The following is a 14,376-nucleotide window of genomic DNA, read 5'->3' as shown; positions in this document are numbered from 1 at the left end:
GGGGGGGAGTCGAGAGAGAGAGAGCGGGAGAGAGAGAGAGCGCGAGAGAGAGTCAGGTGTGAAATGCTTGTTCCGGTTGGAGGTCACGTGAGCTTCAGCCGGGACTGTAGGCGGGAAAACAATGTAAAGTACGACATCATTATATTCATCCAAATATAATGGTTGTTACCCCTTACTTGCGAACAACACGATAGTGAGCTAGACAACTAAATGGCTAGCTAGCCCGAGTTACTAGCGACAAACAAACAAATAGCTAGATAACTGGACAACAGCTAGCCAGAGTTACTAGCTAGTAGCTACCGACATATTCTAGCTAGCTCGCTAGCTAGCCGGCTATAGACAGGATGGTTAGCTAGATATTAAGTTAATTAAGTTATTAGCTACCTACTCAAAATGATAGAGTTTCTAAATTGATAACTGAATGTATAAGTTACTAATTACACTGGTAGATAGGCATGATTCGGCTAGTTAGATATTATACATCCACCATTCAATTCCCATTAAATACGTTTAGAAGATTAAAACGTATTAACGTCTTGTTACTGGTATTTAATGTAGCCCAAAAAAGGTAGGTTTATTATATCTGTATGTATAACTAATTTACACATTTCCTTCCCCCCTAGGATGGTTCGTGTGTAGGATACGTAATAGTGTTCACGTTAGAGGTAAGTCTTCATTTTTCCTTTTAAAAAAATACAATCACAATTATCTTCAAAGAGTTTATTTTCCCCAAACATGTACAACATTCAGAAGCCTTTTTTTTAAATTCAACATTTTGTTGCAATGTTGGATTCTTAAAAAAATGTGATATTACAAAGATACACTGTACTGATCCGAGACTCCGGGGTAAACTAGCCAAATAACAAATATATACTTTATATATTTATATATTTATTTATTGTCATCTTTTCAAGAAAGTTGGAGTGCCATACAAGGTTTACACTCAAATTGTAAAAGTTAGCAAACACAAAGCTTGTATGCTAGTTATAAATACTAGTGTCCAATGCGCTTGCTTTTAAAATATACATTAAAAAAAAAACTTTGAACCAGAGGAGGCTGCTATCTCAAATTTGCAAAAAATATTTTTCAAGGTAATGTATTTTGGTTTTCATACATTATGTCATATGTTTTTTGAATTAGTCATATGTCAACTTTACAAATAAAGACCTTGCCAACTATAATAGTTTGGAGTGTTTCAGAACTCCAATCAGGCTTTTTAAAGTGTACATTTGGTGGGTTCAATAAAATCCTCATTTAGCGCAGAGGGGAAGAGAAGCTTGGGAAGTCAAGGCACATTTAGTCAAAAACCAGATCAGTCCTTCATTTTCTCTGGAATCACTTGCTTTGTTTGTACACGGCCAAACGGGCAGAACAACTTAGTGTCCAAACTCTTTCCAGCAAGGGCCACATAGTGAAAGGGTCAAAGAAGTTGTATGCAGTATATTTCAGGAAGAGACTGCATATACAGGAGATGAAATGGCCTTTTATTTGTAGAAACTTCACGTTATACTTTTTTTTTTAATCCATTTGTCATGTATCATTCAAATCGAGCGTTTTTATGAAACCTGAACTGTGTTGTGGCTTTGAAAGAAAAAAGAAGCAAACTAAATTGAAATTTTGGTCCGTTTGTAATGAGCATAACCAGATTAGCGTAGCATAGTGGCTGCAATTATACAAGGAATCTCGCCTTGTGGTCATATGGTTTAAGAGTTCTGGACTATTTTTCTTCCTACTATCTCTGTGCTAAGCTATGCTTACAGACTGGGATTTACCTTGAAGTGGACACAGAAGATGTACGAACATCAACAATCAGTGGTTTAACAAAACAAAATGGCTAAAAAAAACAACCTTGGATTATATCAACCCTTAATCTGAGATTTACACAGATAGAGACAATGGTTGTGTTACAACCTAAGAGCATCACAATGTTAGCATAGCAGCTGCAATTAAACAAGGACGCTAGCTTTGCATTCGCAGATCACCACGTGTCCCATAAACTAGTACGAAAACACGTTGGTGAGTTTTAGGGGTGCTGGCCGAAATAGCCAAATTACGCCAGTTGACTGGAATATAGCCTTGTATGTGGACAGAGGTTTACGCGGAAAGAAACGCCGCCCTTTCATCTGAGAATTTCATAGCAGCGAAACAAGTGTTGTTTGGTGTTTATTACGGTGTTAAAGCATAGCCAAGATAGCTAATTTTAGCCTAGAAACAAGGCTGTAATCCAAACAAGGCAGCTAGCTTTGTATTCTCACAATTGGAAGTACAGTGGATTCCCGCATGTGCACAATTCGACATTTGCCACCCTGCAAATGCACCTATTTTTGATCAAAACAACTATTTTATTGGGGAAACCCCAACTTGATATTTACACCTTTACTCGCACATGCGGTGCTACCAAATTAATGATCAATCAAATGTTAATTTATCCCATTCATTCCACATTTAGAATTGGTTTATGCATGTGAAGCTATAAAAACGCGTTGCACCGTGAGTGAGGGAGGCGTTTGGCTGTGCTGTGGACGTAGCCCTGGATGAATTAGGTTTGTCAAAAATGGGCATTTTTGTGAGCATCTGTTAATTGCATTTCTTGTAATTGGTGTGCAACCCAAATGAATTGTGGGATCTACTGTACTTTGTTATTCCAGGGATATGCTTTAGTCAAGGAGGCCAACCGATAGCCTTGGAACAAACAAAGGTAAGTGAACTCTTATGGAATTGATCAGCCCTGGATTCAGATAACGTTGCATGTATTACAAAACTTGTTTCGTTTTTATACAAACGTTTTCCCCCAACAAATTCAAAGACACGACGGTGTCTTAAACGTAAACGACGGTCATTTTCCTCAAAATAACTCACTTTCCTCAGTGTCTTGACGTAAAAATGGAGCATCAATCGGAATGACGGTTTTCCTATCGAACACTAGGAGAGCTACAGTAGGTCAAGGTTGAGAAGAGAATTGTGTGGAATGTTATGAAAGTCAAAAACGAGAAATATTTGGATCCAGAGCCAACCTGTCCGCCTGGCCGGGCGACAACATTCATAATGCTGCGTTACAAAAAGGCAGTTTGTCTTTTTCTGTTTTTTACTGCAGCAACTGCCGTTCGATGGATTTGTCAAAACAGCATCAAAGTGCATTTCCTATGATTGTAGTAGTGAAAATATCAATTTATAGTGCCCCTCCCCAAGAAATCCGTCCTTGGAAAGAATTACAATTGTCAACGTTTGAAAGGCCATCACGACAGGAGCGTTCAGGGGAGGGGTTGTCCCTGGGGTTTTAGTTCTAGGTTGACAAATGCTGGTCTCAGTGCTCCTCCAGCCAAGATGGCTGCTCCGCACCGGGCATTTTCAACTTGATGTGGAACTGCTGGAGCGTTTGTTCCAGCTGCTGCTGGTTGCCAGAGTAGTAGGCGGCGATGGCGTTGTGGAACAGGATCAGCTGGTTGTGCAATACCTTCACCTGTGGGAGACCGAACAAAACGTCAGGATCTGATAAGCTGGGCTTGAATGGAGAGAGAGAGAGAGGTGTCAGTCGAGTTCTTCTTTGCCGACCTTGTTCTCTTCCAGGAACTTGAGCTTGACAGAGACGTCATTTCGCATCCTCTCGTACTTCTCGCGGTAGATCTGGAACACCTGCTGCGACTGCTCGATCTTGGGCATGGTGGTGGTGTCGCGCGGTCCCAGATTGAGCTCCTCCAAGTCCGTGCGATACGCGTCGTATTCCACCCTGCCATGAGTTTACATACAAACACCTCTGAGTTGACGTTGCTGGCTTTTTCATCGTTGCTGCCTCACATTCTAACACAAGAACCTCCACGTTGTCCTGCGAGCTTGTAGCTAAACAGCCAATGAAAATATGCAAGCTGGCCCTGAGAAACTGTTGTAGTAAATGAAGACAATTTGAGTGGACATGGACATGGACGTTCCAGTTGATGATGGCGTTATGAAAATGAAGAAATGGGTTGAAATGCTGAAAAAATATACGGTATAGACAGTATTAGTCGACACTACCTCGCAATTTCGTATTGTTTGATGTTGATCATGGTGTCCTCAATGGTTTTGTCGACCAGCGTGTTCACACTGGAGATGAAGAAGTTGATGGCGCCCAGCAGAGTCTCCCCGTTTTTGGACAAAAGCTTTTGAGTATCAGCGTTGTACCCAAACTCCTCCTGAAGTCAAATTAAAAACTCTTCAAACAAGAGTCCTACCAGGACTAACCACGTTTTAAATATGCGAGCTTACGTGAAGTTCCGGTGACTTGAGACTGAGGTCGGCAAAGGCGTCGCCAAGCTGCCTCTGCGTCTGCATGACCTGCGACAGCTGAGCAGCCAGCGTCTGGGCCAGCTTGATCACGTTCTGGTACTTCCTCTTGTTCTCCCGGAGGACTTCGATCTGGGTCTCCAGCTCCAGGTCTACGGTTTTCGAGCCGCGGCCCAGCCTCTCAGACAGAATCTGCCTGGTGCACTGAAAGAGGTTCCTTTGAATGAGTTCCAACACAACGAAACAGGAAGTAGATCTGGAGGAACTGGACTGGCTTGAGTCGAAGAACAAAGCACTTAATCGCAGGGACTATTACTTTATACGTGTTGATGCTCCACTTTCTGACCAGGTCCAGTTTCTCCATGGCCGGGTTCTTGATGTCATCCGACAGGACCAACGCTCCGCTGCTTGGCTGCGTATTCGGAGCGCCTAGAAGATAAATACAAATCATTCACTCGGCGAGTGATTTATCGGCAGATTCAGGGAGGTGGAGGGCGCTAGTGACTACTTAAAGCAAGATTGACGCTCAAGTAGCGTGAGCAATAATAGTAAAAGCCACAATCAAACAGAGCCCAGAACCTGAAACGGGGAAAAAACGTCCCTCTTAAAACTGCCAGAAAGCCCATTACACAATATCTGTCATTCTCACAGCGATAAGGGACTAAGTGCATCATCTCCTGTCAACTTTTATTTTTATGGGAGGGAGGGGCTTTCTTAGTAATTGTTTTTCCTTTTAATTGTGGTAATTGTTTTTAATTCTGTAAAGCACTTTGTGTTGCATGTCTTTGCAGGAAAAGTGCTCTACAAATAAAGTTGATTTGATTTGAACGTTCAGGCTTGGAGGGAAATGCTCATCATTAGCAATTGCAAAGCAGGTAACTAGAACAAGCCCAGTCTTGCTCAAAGGATGGTGAGCCATTAGGTCAGGAAAGAAGGTGAAAGGCTTGATTGGGAATAAAGAGGGGGTGAGAATCCCAAGAAAAGTATGGTAGTAGGTGTTATTTGGAAGTATCGCAGTACGACTATCTGGTCTCGGTCCGTCGCTGCGGGTACCTGTGTACGCCTGACTTTCGCTGGAAGAGCGCGCCAGGCGGCCGGCAACAGCCGAGCTGGGGGCTATGGGTGTCACGGGGGACGCAGGGAGGCTCATGGACCCTGGGAGACACTCAGAGTTAACAATCATCACGGTTCATCGTCCCCGCCTACGGGAGAGCCCGGGGTCAGGCCTCACAGATGTCAACCCCCCCCCTTGTGTTTTCTTGTGGCTGTGCCGGCGTTGCGTTGTGAGACAAAAGGCCGCCCCTTCCACCGTCAGCAACATGGAAAAGCGCCATGGCAACGCTGTCTCACCTCTCCGCAGAGGGATTGTTATTAGCATTTCTAACAGGGGGTACACAATGCCGATGATGAAACGCATAGGAGGGCGACTGGATGAGGATGAGAGGAGGCTCATTAAAGTCAAATGATGTCCACCTTTAGAACTTGAAGTACAGCAGACCGGACGTGGTGAAAACTTCCTAAACATTTCTTTTTTTGTTGTCGTTTTACCTTTGTATGGTCCTGATTCGATAATGCCTTCTGTCGTTGAAACAAAGTTGCTGGAAGGAACGCAAGACTCTGGAATGTCTGCCACCCCCGACTCCCCAGGGAAAGAGTCCTACAAAACCAATCATACTAGTAATTATCGTCTTGTACTATAATCACGCTAGCTGGAAATGCAACAACTACAACATGCAGGCGTCCCTTGTTTATTGCTGTTAATTAGTCTCAATAAGTGCAAGTATGATTATTAGAGCCCCAAAGACATGACATAGCAGCCCTATAGTCACCTTGACACTCAATATTATTGATCTTATTCATGGTATTATCATCACTGCAGGGACATGACAGACGGCTGCTGCTATTCTCAAACCCAATGAAAAGAAAGACGGAGAAAGAAGACAATTTCTTTAACTCAAATGTTTGGATAAAAGCAGTCAACAGACTGGCTCGGCAAGTTTTTTTTGGAACCGTTAGAGAATATCGAGTCATTCAGAAAGGACCGGATTGAGGGGGTAAAGTAGGAGATGTTGTGAGGACCTCACCCTACGGAACACACTCGCCGGGCTCTGATCCAGGTCGCCATTGCTGGTGACGGCGATCTCTGCTGCGGCTGAGCTCATCTGGGGTTCCTGAGCCATGGCGTTCTCCTGTGAAGAGGACAGATTCCAGTCTTTTTCATTTCAACATCCCAAGGGTGATGCCCTTTAGGGGACGAGGACTTAAGAGCCACATGCGGATGACAACGGGGGTGGGCTGCCATCTTGTGGGCGTTGCAATGTGTGGAGATGACTGCCTTGGGCTCCATGATGTCACCATACGGAGCTGTACATCAATACAATTCTAAATATCCAAATTGTCCTCAAACAGCTTCTGCTTTAAACTGGAACATGTTCTGAAAACACAGCCGACGCCCACGTTGAACAAGCATGAGTGTCGCCTTCCATCTGTTGTCATTGAAAATGATAATGGAAGTGTGACAGCTTCTCTAACGCCCTGCTAAACCTGAGACATGGACCCCAGTCTAACATCAAAAAGCCACCTTTGGGATGGATAGCTTCTTGCAGCGCCGTTTTACGACACCACCATAGACCGTGACCGGTGCTTCATCCATTAACATGTGCATGGAATTCCGACAAAAAGTCTTTGTACGCAGGACACCCAAATATACGTACAGACGCAAATATTGAGTTAGAAAAAGTGGCTTCAACTTCCACTTCCCCCTAGCAGGTCAGTGCAACACACTTCATGAATTTAACTCAGCCATAACTCAATCCCAGCCACATAGAATATTGTTCTATAGCGACATCAACATGGAACCTACCAAAAGAAAGATTAGACTCCGTCTTTCATCAGAAAACACAACTTTGTTTCTACGTTTTCCCGCTCTTTAGTAATCAGCAGTAGAACATAGATACTGCTTAGTTTCAGGAAAATATCAGTTCCCAACTAGAAAAGGCAGAAAACCAGCTTTTTGTGAAAAGATTTCAAGCAGAACATTAAGTTTTGCTTTTGAGACAGCTCAAATACGTAAACAACTACACCACAACACAAAAAGGGGTTGTGTTACAACAAAATAACAGCGTATTTACAAATACAACGCCATGAAGTATTTGGAACTAAGCTATGTGTGTTCTCATGTCTTTTTACCATACGAGCGCTTATCAAATACACTTCTGTCTGTTTTTAGGGCTTCAAATTGCTCTGAAGTGAAACGCATTGGCGGAGAGTTGCATCACCGCGGCTTTTTTCCGCAAAGAAACGTAACAGAGGTATAAATACGTTCTTGGGCTTGGGCCTTGGGGTTCATAAAAACGTATAACTTTGAATTAGTTATTACATATGTGTATTTGTATTATTTTATTCAGTTATCTTGAATTCCCGTGTATTCATTTGCATCAAATTAAATTCAGGTTTGTGTCAATTAGTAATAAAATGGTTTCTCACAAATAAGGACAACAAAACTCTACAGTTAATCTCACTCATGGATGATTGGAATGGGCAGCATAAAACCCTGATCAGACTATCCGTAGGAAAAACTGTTGCGACTTTCCGGAAGCCACAGCATTTAAGAAACAAAAACCAACCCCCCCCCCCTACATACTGAAATGAACAGGAAGGTCAAAGTCCCCGGTAATAAAAGCGTTTTACTTCCAGTGTGGCAACACCATAAATACTTAAAGGCTATATAACGCCTGCTTGGAGGCAAGGTGGCAGCAGATGCCGACAGGTTAACTTGTCCAACCGCCCACAGGAGATAAGACGACTTTGTGCACCGTAATCCTCTCGCATGCAGAAAGTCTGACCCGGCTGTCGCACGCACTCAGGGGGGTCAGCCTGCAGCGGAGACGTACGTTTTACTGGCATAATGACCGTCTCAGACTAGCATCAGCTTGGGAGTCCTCAGACTGCCGGATTTCAGGTGAAGATGACTCATCCAAGCGAAACCTGAAGAATTTCACCAATCGTAAAATAAGACATAATATAGACTCGCAAGCACTTGGGAGCGTAACCAATCACAGCAGAGGAGTAAATGAAACCGACCGTTTGGATTCTGGAAGATCTAGAAAGCTTTCTGTGTCTCTAAATGTATTCTTTTTTTTTTAATAATGTGATTATCAGGGATGGCCGAATATTATTGGTACTGATAATTATCTACCCGATGTCAGCATAAAAATGCGATATTGGTATCAGATTTTTCCCCGATCATGAAAAACGATATTTAAAAAAAATGCTGTATACAACAAATGTGGTGTTCATTCCACCACACCAGGAGATACGCCATGTTACACATATTGTTAGCGGCTGATATCTGTATCAGTTTTCGGTAAAAAAAAAAAAGCCTTTCACACTGACATTACCATCGACTAGCGACGAGTGGCTATGCATTTGTTTGAATGCGTTTAGTAATCATGTGAGGAATATTGTGGGATTAAACCTGGATTCTCTCTTTTTGAAGAGAGAAACAGGAGGGTTCTGGAGCTGCGTCTAATCTAACAATTAAAACAGCCACTTTTGTTTGCACATGCAACCTAAAATATAACCTATGATAAATGCAAGACACTGTTGCTGAAAATCAACATAGATTTATCACCGCCAGATTAGCCAGCATTAACACCATTAAGACCATGGAATCATCCCCAGATAGAAGCCAAGCGTCAGCCCGTGTGACAGGACCATGCTGCCTATTTGAGGGCAGGGGTGTCCAACCTGCTGCCCGGGGGGCTTTTGTTTGTTTGTTTTTTTAATTGGCCCACAGAACATTCTAATAATATAATTTAATAAGAAAACTTCTTATCAATCAGTAGTAGTTTTACAAAAAAATTGTCAAATATTAAAGAGAAAAAAAAGTTGAGAATAATGAGAATAATATGTATGTAGTATGAGAATAATTTCCTCATTTCAGTAGCATTAAGTTGAAATATTAAAGAAAGACATTCATTTTAAAGTGGGAATATTGTGGGGGTGGGGGGAACATTAAATAAATTTAAAATTATATTATGGAAAAAATAACATTAAGAGAGCAAGATCAAAATATGACGGTGAAATAGCTGGTGGGTGGTAGATTTTTTTAAAGCTGTCATTTTATGAGAATAATCTCATAATATGAGGAATATTATATATGAGAAAAAATATTTTAGTCGCAGAGTTGAGAAATTTAAGAAAAAAATTAAATGTCAATGGAAAATGAGGTTGGAAAAAAGTTACAACATTATGGGAATAAAGTCTAAATATTATGGGATGAAAGTCATGCTATTGCAAGAAGAAATTGTACCAATTTTATGTAACATTGTGGAAAAACTTATAATGTTATGGCAATAAAGTCAAAATATTATGGCAATAAAGTCTTATTCATGAAAATGCACGGGAGGACAGTTCAAATAGCTGGGGAAACTAAATAAAGCTTATGAAAATAAACTAGTATATAAGTTATGATAAAAAATATTTTAGTAGAGTTATTGAAATATTAAAGAAAAATGCTTTTAAAAAGTTTTTTAAATAAAATTGTAATTTTTGGCAAAATTAGGTTGAGAAAGGTTATTATATTATGGGAATAAAGTCAAAATATTATGGCATTAAAGTCATATTATGAGAAGAAACTTTACAAAGGTTATTTGAGAAGAAAATGAAGGAGATAAGCAAAAATGAGGGAAAAAGAGCAAAGTTGATATTAATAATAGACATTTCCACCTATATTACAAAGCTTAGATGCCATATTTTGTTTTTATATACATTTAATTTTTCAGTAAGTGGCCCCCACTGGACACCCCCGCGTTAGAGTGAATTTTTTTCAAAAACAGTATGAGAATGATGACGACAACGATAAGCTGTCATGTCACACGGACCTGCAGTCTGCAGAGAACACAAGCTCGCCAAAAGCAACAACGAACACCTTGCATGGAGCTAGGTCTGATTGACGTCACTCCATCTAGGAGGAAAGGAGTTATGGGCTCATAGCGGAAAGACCACCACCGCGGCAGCAACAGGAAGAGGCTCGATTTTCCCAAAGTCAAGGTAAACATCACCTTTGCCCCAGCGGCATCATCTCCGCCTTCCTCGGCCGTGTCCACGGTTCCCACAGCCTCGCCTTCATCCTTCTCTACACCCTCAACATCCTCGCCGCTGCCTACCGACATTTCCTCCGCGCCGTCAATGTCAATTTCATACAGCGTGTTGTCCCTGTCGTCCCCAGACGCGCTATCCTTGCTATCCTCAACACTTGGCTGCGGCGAGCCACCGTTCAAACTCTCCTCGGACCCGTGACAGCCCGTCTCCTGAGACTCCTCCGCTGACATCTTCCCCGAGTCTGTGTCACCACTACTCTCAGACATGCCTGGAAACAAGAGACAGGAGATTTCATGAATGGGTCCTTGTGCCTCATCATCATACCCGACCAGGCTCGCCCCGCTCCCAAGTCGTCTCAGGTTCCTTCTCGTAAAATTGCAGCTTTTTAGTCATTGTACATGTTGATGTTTTTCCTCATGTTATAACATGTACTATATGGTAAACTGTGGTAAAAGGCACTGTTAGCATGAATTAGTTTCAGGCTGAGCAGCGACAAATATGCACGTTAGCACTCAGCAACGTCATCAAATCTTACCTTGACACATTCCCACACAGTATCGGCATTTGGAACCAAGTATCAGGTGCATGAAAAAAAGGGGAACAAATACGGTATAGCGGTGTCTGTGCAGCTGGGAGAAAGTTAGATGGTGTGTTCAAGGCCCATGAAACAAAGTGGCACGGGTCGCAGCTCGTGACAACCATGCAGAAAGTATGCGACTTGTAAATGTATATTATTTTTTTCAATAAAATAACAGCCCATAGTTCCACAATTAGTGGACATTTACATAACATCAATGTAGTTATTTACAAATTTATTATAGTTATTTGATTTTTTGTTATCATTGCACCTGAAATTTTCCTGCAACCCGGCACCCAGTTTTTAAGACATACCTAACATAACCAACTTTAAATTATTTCATTTATCATTTGTACCAGGCAGGGAACCACGTAGCACAAACGTCCGCCTCTATGGTTGTCATCACTTTTTTCCTGTTTGCCATCACTGGAACGGTTCTGCAGATATTTGTGCTACTTTTGAGCCATATCCCCACTATCCCACACTTTGCATACACTTTGCATACACCTTTGGGTAAAGTACGAGAAGGAAATATATTTAGCACAAGAGGGAACCACTAAACCAGTTAAATGTGTGTGACTGGAGCAACATTCTTTACTTTTTGTGCGCATATTTTCTGTGTGTGCGTGTTCGTAACAACTTCCATTTTAAAAGTACAACACGTGGAAGTTATTGTTTAAATGTTTTAAAGTGACACGACAAAAGCATTCAAAACGGCATTTTTTAACGCTTCTCCCAAGTAGTAGTTACCTCACGTCACAATCACACCGCAGTGTAGCCGGAAGTAGCTAGCACTCACGTCATAGCATTTTTATAACAAAGACAGGCACAAACTATATCAATAAAAGGTATCAATTAACGTTGTTTGATACCTTAAACGCTTGCAGTGGTAACACTTTTGCTGTCAGTCGCTCACTAACCCGACTTCCGCCGATGACGTGTAGCTAGCCGCCGGCTAGTTAGCAAAAGCTAGCCAAACTGCTGCAGCGTCGCAGGCGAGTTTATCAAAAAGTTCACCCGAACAAGAAACTCTTATGTGGTTGCCGCAGTTCGCCACGTATAAGTCACAATGGAACAAAATACCCCCACAAAAGTAGTTAACGATACCTGTTTGCGGATAACTTTTTAGCCGATAGTCGGAAACGGCAAACCAGGGGTCCTTCGTGGGTGTAGCAGCAGTTGCTGGCTTTTAACGCTAAATCCGCATAGATTGAATGGATTTAGCGTAGAAAGTGCCTCTCTTCTCCGGTCTGCTCAGGTCGGCGTTTAGACCCCGGAAAAAGTGATCCACGACAGCGGGCCCTTAGCTTGACATCATCTGTTGAGTACGCTCTCCCCCTGCTGTCAGCCCGTCACTATTAGTCGCTCCCAACTTTGTCCTCCGGTGGTCCTCGATGTATCTATTTCAGCGTTTCTTCCAACAACGCTGAACACCGACGCATACGTGTGAGCTATTCCGTCACAACTGGTTACAAATCGGCGACCTGTTCCAAGTTTTGATGCGGTTCAACGCGGCACCTTGCAAAGAACTTCATTACCCATAACCCTCAATGGTTCCGGACGTACGATGACGTCATTACGCAAGCCGAAGCCAAGTGGAGGCAGCAACAGCCGGCAGCCATATTGCTCAGTCAAGTCGGCTTCTGCACTTTGGCTGGTCTTCTTTAAAATCGCCTCCGTGCATAAGAAAAAAACCCGACATATTCCACTTGATAACCTCCACTTCCCAGCCTCCCTCCAAGCTTGGACGGCACGTTGTCTCGGATTTAGAAACAAAACCAAAATGAGTCCAACCGATGCTAAACGAGGGGCTAAACGCAGGAAGAACAAGCGGGGCGGTGGCAGTAGCTGCAGTACTGTCTGCAATAGCAGCAACGGCGTCGGCAAGGCCGGCCTTCCGTCGGCCCTCGGTTGTGCCGGAGCTCCGACACCTGCCGGCTTCCTAGCACCTGCCAGCGGAGGCAGCGGCAACGTGGGCTCCATGAACGGAGAGGTAAGGGACGGACCCTGCGGCCGGCAGAGGATGTCAAAGCGAGGACGTTATCAACGACACCAATCTGCCTGCCGTGGGCCCGAAACTGATGGGAGGAAAACAGCCGGCTAACTTGCTTCTGGGCCGTTAATGTCGACAAAAACCCACCGTGCTGCTGCCTTAAATGCCTTTTTTCACGTTTCGTCTGCTAACAAACTGTACAATTGTGGCCTTAACGCTACTGTAAACATTACAGTAGAACCGACGGGACTACCTTGCCACAGTTAGCTTAAGTTGTAAGCTATCTATTATCTACTTTATACAACACAAACACGTCATTATACACTATTGTACACTTTAGAGGGGGCGCTACTAAACGCTTTATTTGAGAATAACATTGTCTTTCTTATTTCTTGTCACCGGAATAATCCCAAAGATAAACACTAGTCCTAGCTAATGCTAACAGCTTCACGGCCTTGTCTGTCTTTTCACTCAGTCTTTACAATGTTTAACTGCTTTTCAGTTTTTTTGTGGACAAAACCCTCGATTAACATCACAAAATGGTCCAAATGCTTCATGTAACTGCAAAATAGGCTGTGTGTTACGATACAATGCAAAGAAACACACATGGGGTTCAAGATTACAGCTTGCTTTCAAAGGGTTGCAGCCCCAAAAGGTAAATATTAGGAATGATAACAAATACTGACAGTAGTGCTAGCTGCTGCACTTGCTATTGCTCCTTTTTGTTTTTTCTAGATGCAAGACAAGCTCCACCTTTTAGAAAATGACACATTAAAGTTAGCTTTATGTACATTGTGTATATTTGCTTTTTTTTGGGGGGGGGCGCCTGTTAATGTTGCCAATGCCCTTTTCATTCATCCATTTTCGATGCCGCTTATCCTCATTAGGGTCGTGGGTATGCTGGAGCCTATCCCAGCTGTCTTTGGGGGAGAGGCAGGGTACACCCTGGACTGGTCGGCAATGCCTTTTCTGATTTTGTTTTTTTTTTTAATAATGCATCGATGTCTTCCAGCTTAATTAACACCTTTGTTAACTGTCACTGATTGCTCACACTAAAGGAACCTATAGGAAGTCTCTCCAGAAAACACTTATCCAATGCTGACAAAGTCATGAAAGGATCAAGATGATGTTCTCCGTAGAAGACTAATCCAGGCTTAAGAACGATTCATGCGTTTGTCGCTCGCTACTTTTTTCTTTTGACAAGTAGTCTGAATACTAACACTCGGCAGGTCTACACGAGCTGATAGCACAGGTTAGCCAGGCGTTTTCAATTTGGAGCTTGTTCCCATTTCATAGTTGTGCACATGCGTGTATGTATTTAACTTTTATGTTTGCTGTCGTCCCTCAGCTCAAAGCAAACAACAGCGTCACGCCGCAGTTCACAGAAGGACCGGTGAACGCAGACTTCTCTGGAGTCCTACAGGTGCGTTTGTTTTACGTA

The 14,376-nt window shown here is 42.7% G+C and overlaps 2 protein-coding genes and 1 long non-coding RNA gene across 10 annotated transcripts in view; 2 read left to right on the top strand and 1 right to left on the bottom strand.

Moving 5' to 3' along the window:
* Nucleotides 1–87: 87 nt before the first annotated feature.
* Nucleotides 88–11,435, top strand: LOC131102002 (uncharacterized). Of its 4 annotated transcripts, XR_009119403.1 has the most exons (6): nucleotides 88–128; nucleotides 624–665; nucleotides 2,649–2,698; nucleotides 7,490–7,571; nucleotides 10,233–10,314; nucleotides 10,493–11,435. It is a non-coding gene; the product is annotated as an uncharacterized LOC131102002 (long non-coding RNA). The 4 variants fall into 4 exon arrangements; XR_009119385.1 differs by lacking the exon at nucleotides 10,233–10,314; XR_009119397.1 differs by having other exon boundaries at nucleotides 7,490–10,314.
* arfip1 (ADP-ribosylation factor interacting protein 1 (arfaptin 1)) lies at nucleotides 2,754–12,965 on the bottom strand. Of its 5 annotated transcripts, XM_058047095.1 has the most exons (10): nucleotides 12,050–12,965; nucleotides 10,326–10,633; nucleotides 6,345–6,449; nucleotides 5,809–5,917; nucleotides 5,314–5,415; nucleotides 4,577–4,689; nucleotides 4,243–4,464; nucleotides 4,012–4,169; nucleotides 3,553–3,727; nucleotides 2,754–3,460 (listed from the first exon to the last, which is right to left on the bottom strand). In XM_058047095.1, exons 2-10 carry the CDS (start codon nucleotides 10,629–10,631, stop codon nucleotides 3,305–3,307), a joined length of 1,446 nt encoding a protein of 481 aa, XP_057903078.1. In that variant the 5' UTR covers nucleotides 10,632–10,633; nucleotides 12,050–12,965; the 3' UTR covers nucleotides 2,754–3,304. The 5 variants fall into 5 exon arrangements, with proteins under 5 accessions (XP_057903078.1, XP_057903216.1, XP_057903143.1 ...); XM_058047233.1 differs by lacking the exon at nucleotides 10,326–10,633 and having other exon boundaries at nucleotides 12,050–12,957; XM_058047160.1 differs by lacking the exon at nucleotides 5,314–5,415 and having other exon boundaries at nucleotides 12,050–12,953.
* The window catches only part of fam193a (family with sequence similarity 193 member A), an 18,301-nt gene continuing 15,965 nt past the window's right edge, over nucleotides 12,041–14,376 (top strand). The window contains 2 exon segments of the mRNA XM_058046799.1: nucleotides 12,041–12,935; nucleotides 14,284–14,358. Coding sequence (XP_057902782.1) covers nucleotides 12,510–12,935; nucleotides 14,284–14,358 — 501 coding nt within the window. The 5' untranslated portion in view covers nucleotides 12,041–12,509.

This window comes from Doryrhamphus excisus, chromosome 1 (genome assembly GCF_030265055.1).
Source record: "Doryrhamphus excisus isolate RoL2022-K1 chromosome 1, RoL_Dexc_1.0, whole genome shotgun sequence".
Taxonomy (NCBI): domain Eukaryota; kingdom Metazoa; phylum Chordata; class Actinopteri; order Syngnathiformes; family Syngnathidae; genus Doryrhamphus; species Doryrhamphus excisus.
This window is presented reverse-complemented; position numbering and strand designations above follow the sequence as displayed.

Coding starts and splice junctions, on each gene's coding strand:
- arfip1 (XM_058047095.1), bottom strand. CDS start 10,631: ATGTCTGAGAGTAGTGGTGACACAGACTCGGGGAAGATGTCAGCGGAG. Junction 6,450..10,325: donor ATGATGCCGCTGGGGCAAAG/GTGATGTTTACC, acceptor TCCTCTTCACAG/GAGAACGCCATGGCTCAGGA. Junction 5,416..5,808: donor CGAATCAGGACCATACAAAG/GTAAAACGACAA, acceptor AGTGTCTCCCAG/GGTCCATGAGCCTCCCTGCG.